We start from the raw sequence: 5,480 nt of genomic DNA on the forward strand, positions 1-5,480 counted from the left end.
CCAGGTACTGCTAATACCAGTACCTTGTGTCCCAGGTACTGCTTGTACCAGTACCTTGTCCCAGGTACTGCTAATACCAGTACCTTGTGTCCCAGGTACTGCTTGTACCAGTACCTTGTGTCCCAGGTACTGCTAATACATGTACCTTGTGTCCCAGGTACTGCTTGTACCAGTACCTTGTGTCCCATGTACTGCTTGTACCAGTACCTTGTGTCCAAAGTACTGCTTGTACCAGTACCTTGTGTCCCAAGTACTGCTTGTACCAGTACCTTGTGTCCCAAGTACTGCTAATACCAATACCTTGTGTCCCAGGTACTGCTTGTACCAGTACCTTGTGTCCCAAGTTCTGCTTCTACCAGTACCTTGTGTCCCAAGTACTGCTTGTACCAGTACCTTGTGTCCCAGGTACTGCTTGTACCAGTACCTTGTGTCCCAAGTACTGCTTGTACCAGTACCTTGTGTCCCAAGTACTGCTTGTACCAGTACCTTGTGTCCCAGGTACTGCTTGCACCAGTACCTTGTGTCCCAAGTACTGCTTGTACCAGTACCTTGTGTCCCAGGTACTGCTTGTACCATTGCCAAACACGTTTCCAACATCTTTTCCAATACCTCATTCCAAGTATCTACCTCCACAACCACGACCATCAAGGACATTACCAGTGATAGACAGGACAAGCTTCCACCCTCTGCAGGGGTATACATAATCCCTTGTAATAAAGTTGGTAGAATTACCGACAATATGTAAATTAAAAGGACACAAGTGCAACTAATGTGACATTTTATTGTGGCAACGTTTCGCTCTCCAGGAGCTTTATCAAGCCATTACAAACAATACATGGACACAGAGGGTATATAGAGGCTCAGAGTGAGGTGCAATACTAGTGAGGTACCATTTAGATGTTCACTAGTGGTAGAAGCAGTACCTTGTGTCCCAGGTACTGCTTGTACCAGTGCCTTGTGTCCCAGGTACTGCTTGTACCAGTACCTTGTGTCCCAGGTACTGCTTGTGCAAGTGCATTGTGTCCCAGGTACTGCTTGTACCAGTACCTCGTGTCCCAGGTACTGCTTGTACCAGTACCTTGTGTCCCAGGTACTGCTTGTACCAGTGCCTTGTGTCCCAGGTACTGCTTGTACCAGTACCTTGTGTCCCAGGTACTGCTTGTACCAGTGCCTTGTGTCCCAGGTACTGCTTGTACCAGTACCTCGTGTCCCAGGTACTGCTTGTACCAGTACCTTGTGTCCCAGGTGCTGCTAATACCAGCACCTTGTGTCCCAGGTGCTGCTAATACCAATACCTTGTGTCCCAGGCACTGCTAATACCAGTACCTCGTGTCCCAGGTACTACTATTATCAGTACCTTGTGCCCCAGGTACTGTTAATGCCATTATCATGTGCCCCAGGTACTGCTAATACCAGTATCTTGTGTCCTAGGTACAGTTAATACTAGTACCTTGTGTCCCAGGTATTGCTATTACCAGTACTTTGTGTCCCAGGTACTGCTAATATCAGTACCTTGTGCCCCAAGTACTACTTGTATCAGTATCTTGTGTCCCAGGTACTACTGTTACCAGTACCTTGTATCCCAGATACTGTTAATACCAGTACCTTGTGTCCCATGTACTGCTATTACTAGTACCTTGTGTCTGAGGTACTACTATTACCAGTACCTTGTGCCCCAGTTACTACTATTACTAGTACCTTGTGCCCCAGTTACTGCTATTACAAGTACCTTGTGTCCTAGATACTGATATTACCAGTACTGATAATAGTAGTATTGCTAGTACCAGTACTGGTAATAGCAATGTGTTACTTTCGTGAGGAGAGAGAGAGAGAGAGAGAGAGAGAAGCATCTCATTTGAAGAAGAAAAAATGGCATGCAAATCAATTAATTTATTAAAGTCCTTTAAATATAAAGAGCGATTCCACACATACTCTTTACAGAGTGATGGTGGTAAACCCAGTGTGAGATACAACTGCAAGAGCGAAAAGCACAGTAGATCGTCCCTGTATGTGTTGTGTTTATATCAAGGTCAACATACACATAATGATTTACAAGTTTTAACGTTACTAATGTTCCATTTTCAAATCAATTACATTTCGTACCTAAATCTAGAGTCTGTTACAGAAATTAGTTGAACACTGGGTCATCCCGGGACACTCAGCCAGGGACGGTGAAAGGGATCCCTAAGGAAAGGGATTAAAAAAACTTATGGGAAAGAGCGGGAAACGGAGGTAGGTATATAAGGCTCAGATGTCTTGGTCAATCATCAGACGCCACCATGGAACTCCTGGTGAGTGCTTCCTTCTGCAGTAGTGCTGCTACACTTTTCAATATATCAATAGTCTCTTACATAATATAGGTTACATAATATAGTTTACATAATATGGTTTACATAATATAGCTTACATAATATAGCTTGGATGGTGTAGGAGCTGGATAAGTGAATCCGTTTGTGGACAGATACCTACTGGCAATCAGGTCGTAAAAGTGATAGTGACGAATTTGTGGTAGTCGTTGGTGTTGAGTGATTGACTTACTTTTACCTTATATTATTATTATGACATTCATGAGAGAGAGGGAGCGCTAAACCGGTAAGGGGTCAAACAGCGCGCGGGGAGAATATGATAATATTCGTAACCGTTCACCAGTGGAATTGTCTTCACATCAAGGATACAATCTTATTCAACTAACCAATTTTACATATTTACTAAAAATTATGCAAAGGCCTTCCTGGATAATTCTAAGGATATATTTCTTAGAGCTTCTCTAAATATGTTTCACATATCTTCTCTCAGTTTACGTTTTATCTTTCGCTTCCATCTAATGGCACTACAACTTTCTTTTCTTCTAACAGTCAAACTCTTTAGCACTCTTTTTTTTATAAGTCTGACTTGAACTATTCCATCAATCCTGACACTTGTGTATGGACGTTTTTCTGTCCATTCATCCACGGTTAAATGCGTATTTTCTTATCTTCTATACTCATAAAATATTTTTCCTCGTCGACATATTTTAAGTTGTTACTTTCATTTCCCTGCAGATATTGACCTGTTTCCTGGTTGTCACTGCGGTCGCCGAACCTCCAGGCTACAACCTAGCCACGCCCTCTGGGTCAGCATTCTCCTCTGGTTCAGGATTCTCAAGCGGTTCCGGGTTCTCTGGAGGTTCAGGATTTTCAGGATTAACCTCAGGAGGCTTTGGATTTCCTGGAGGCAGCTGTGGTCATGGACAGATCCGTCATGTGGACGGCAACTGCGTAACTCCTCAGATCACCCGCAACTTGTATGTGTACAATGCTCCTGAGGTGACGCCGATCGTTGGTCCACGACCATACATTCCCCCACCAAGACTTGACCATAATATTCTGTTCATTCGTAACCCAGAACCCCTCCCAGCCCTGGAACCAATTGTGGTGCCACCACCTCAACAGAAAAATGTCTTGTACGTTCTCAACAAACGACCTGTGCACCAGCAGAAGGTCATCCAAGTACCGGCACCAGAGCAAGAGACCCCGCAATTGTACTTCGTCAACTATGCCGAAGGCGACAACCCATCTCTGCCCACCGGTGGCGATCTTCAGTCTGCCCTCAGCTCCGCTGCCCAAGGTAGCGGTGATCTGATTGGTAACACCGTTGGCAGCTTTGGTGGTGGAAGTTTTGGAGGTGGCAGCTTAGGTGGAGGAAGTTTTGGTGGCAGCTCTGGTTTGGTAACCGGCTTTGGTGGCGGTGTTGGTTTTGCGAGTGACAGTGGCAGCTTCGGCAGTACAGCTGGATTTTCAACGGGTTTTGGTCACTCTGTATCTCAGCCGTCGAGGCTGTATTCACAGCCGTAAAATATTAATCCTTGGATAATGGCGCAAACTTTGTTCATAGTTGTTATTGTTATTAATGAGACAGCCCAAAAATTGTGGATTTCAAGATTTTTTTAACATTATTACAAAACTGTGATAATCCATGAACTGTAGCAAATTATCATCGTCATGAATAAATAAATTAATGAATAAATAGAATCCTCATTCACTTTTTTATTCACTAATAAAAATGAATAATATACAATAGTGGGTTTGGGTTTGAGAAGAACTTGCCTAGTATGGGCTTAGTGGCCTGCTGTAATGTTCCTCTTTTCTTATGTTCTTATTAATTTTATTGCATAAAAATTATTCTAATTTAAAAATTAGCGAGAATCTTGCTATAAAATAATAATATATTCTATAAATGTTATGATATGGTTATAATCATAACCATAATATTTAAAGGGGTGGACCGGTAAGCCAGTGGAAGGCTTCAGTCAGACGACCGAAAGCTCCAGTGGCAGGTCGTCATATGACTAAGACCCGCATCAGGAAACACTTGTCCTCTTTCCTGACAAACCTTACCTAACCCTAGTCCATAAATAAGATGCATTCATAGAGTTATCAAAATTATTATATGATCTGGGTAGTGTGAACACTACGATGGTGAATCTTAAGTGTTGTCATGTGTCTTCTTCAGCTTTAGACACATCGTCAGTTATCTTCTGTTCTATTCTAGGTGATTTGCAGGTATGGGCGTCAATTCTCTTTCAATTTTTTTTCCAAATAATTAATATATATATATATATATAATAATTATATATATATATATATATATATATATATATATATATATATATATATATATATATATATATATATATATATATATATATATATATATATATATATATATATATATATATATATATATATATATTATTTTTATTAACACACTGGCCGATTCCCACCAATATATATATATATATATATATATATTGGTGGGAAGGTTGGTAGTAGGTTGGTTTAAGGTAGTAGGTTGGTAGACAGCAACCACCCAGGGAAGTACTACCGTCCTGCCAGATGACTGTGAAACAAAAACCTGTAACTGTTTTGCATGATGGTAGGATTGCTGGTTTCTTTTTCTGTCTCATAAACACGCTAAGATAACAGGGATATCTTGCTACTCCTACTTACACTTTGGTCACACTTCACAGACACGCACATGCATATATATATATACATACATCTAGGTTTTTCTCCTTTTTCTAAATAGCTCTTGTTCTTTTTTATTTCTTCTATTGTCCATGGGGAAGTGGAAAAGAATCTTTCCTCCGTAAGCCATGCGTGTCGTATGAGGCGACTAAAATGCCGGGAGCAATGGGCTAGTAACCCCTTCTCCTGTATACAATTACTAAAAAAGAGAAGAAGAAAAACTTTATAAAACTGGGTTGCTTAAATGTGCGTGGATGTAGTGCGGATGACAAGAAACAGATGATTGCTGATGTTATGAATGAAAAGAAGTTGGATGTCCTGGCCCTAAGCGAAACAAAGCTGAAGGGGGTAGGAGAGTTTCAGTGGGGGGAAATAAATGGGATTAAATCTGGAGTATCTGAGAGAGTTAGAGCAAAGGAAGGGGTAGCAGTAATGTTAAATGATCAGTTATGGAAGGAGAAAAGAGAATATGAA

At 41.2% G+C, this 5,480-nt stretch overlaps 1 protein-coding gene across 1 annotated transcript; it reads left to right on the plus strand.

The window, feature by feature from the left end:
* Positions 1-2,259: 2,259 nt before the first annotated feature.
* On the plus strand, positions 2,260-4,010 carry LOC128685403 (uncharacterized). The gene is made up of 2 exons (XM_053771929.2): positions 2,260-2,291; positions 3,042-4,010. Exons 1-2 carry the CDS (start codon positions 2,280-2,282, stop codon positions 3,831-3,833), a joined length of 804 nt encoding a protein of 267 aa, XP_053627904.2. The 5' UTR covers positions 2,260-2,279; the 3' UTR covers positions 3,834-4,010.
* Positions 4,011-5,480: the final 1,470 nt, after the last annotated feature.

Source organism: Cherax quadricarinatus, chromosome 8, assembly GCF_038502225.1.
Source record: "Cherax quadricarinatus isolate ZL_2023a chromosome 8, ASM3850222v1, whole genome shotgun sequence".
Lineage (NCBI taxonomy): Eukaryota > Metazoa > Arthropoda > Malacostraca > Decapoda > Parastacidae > Cherax > Cherax quadricarinatus.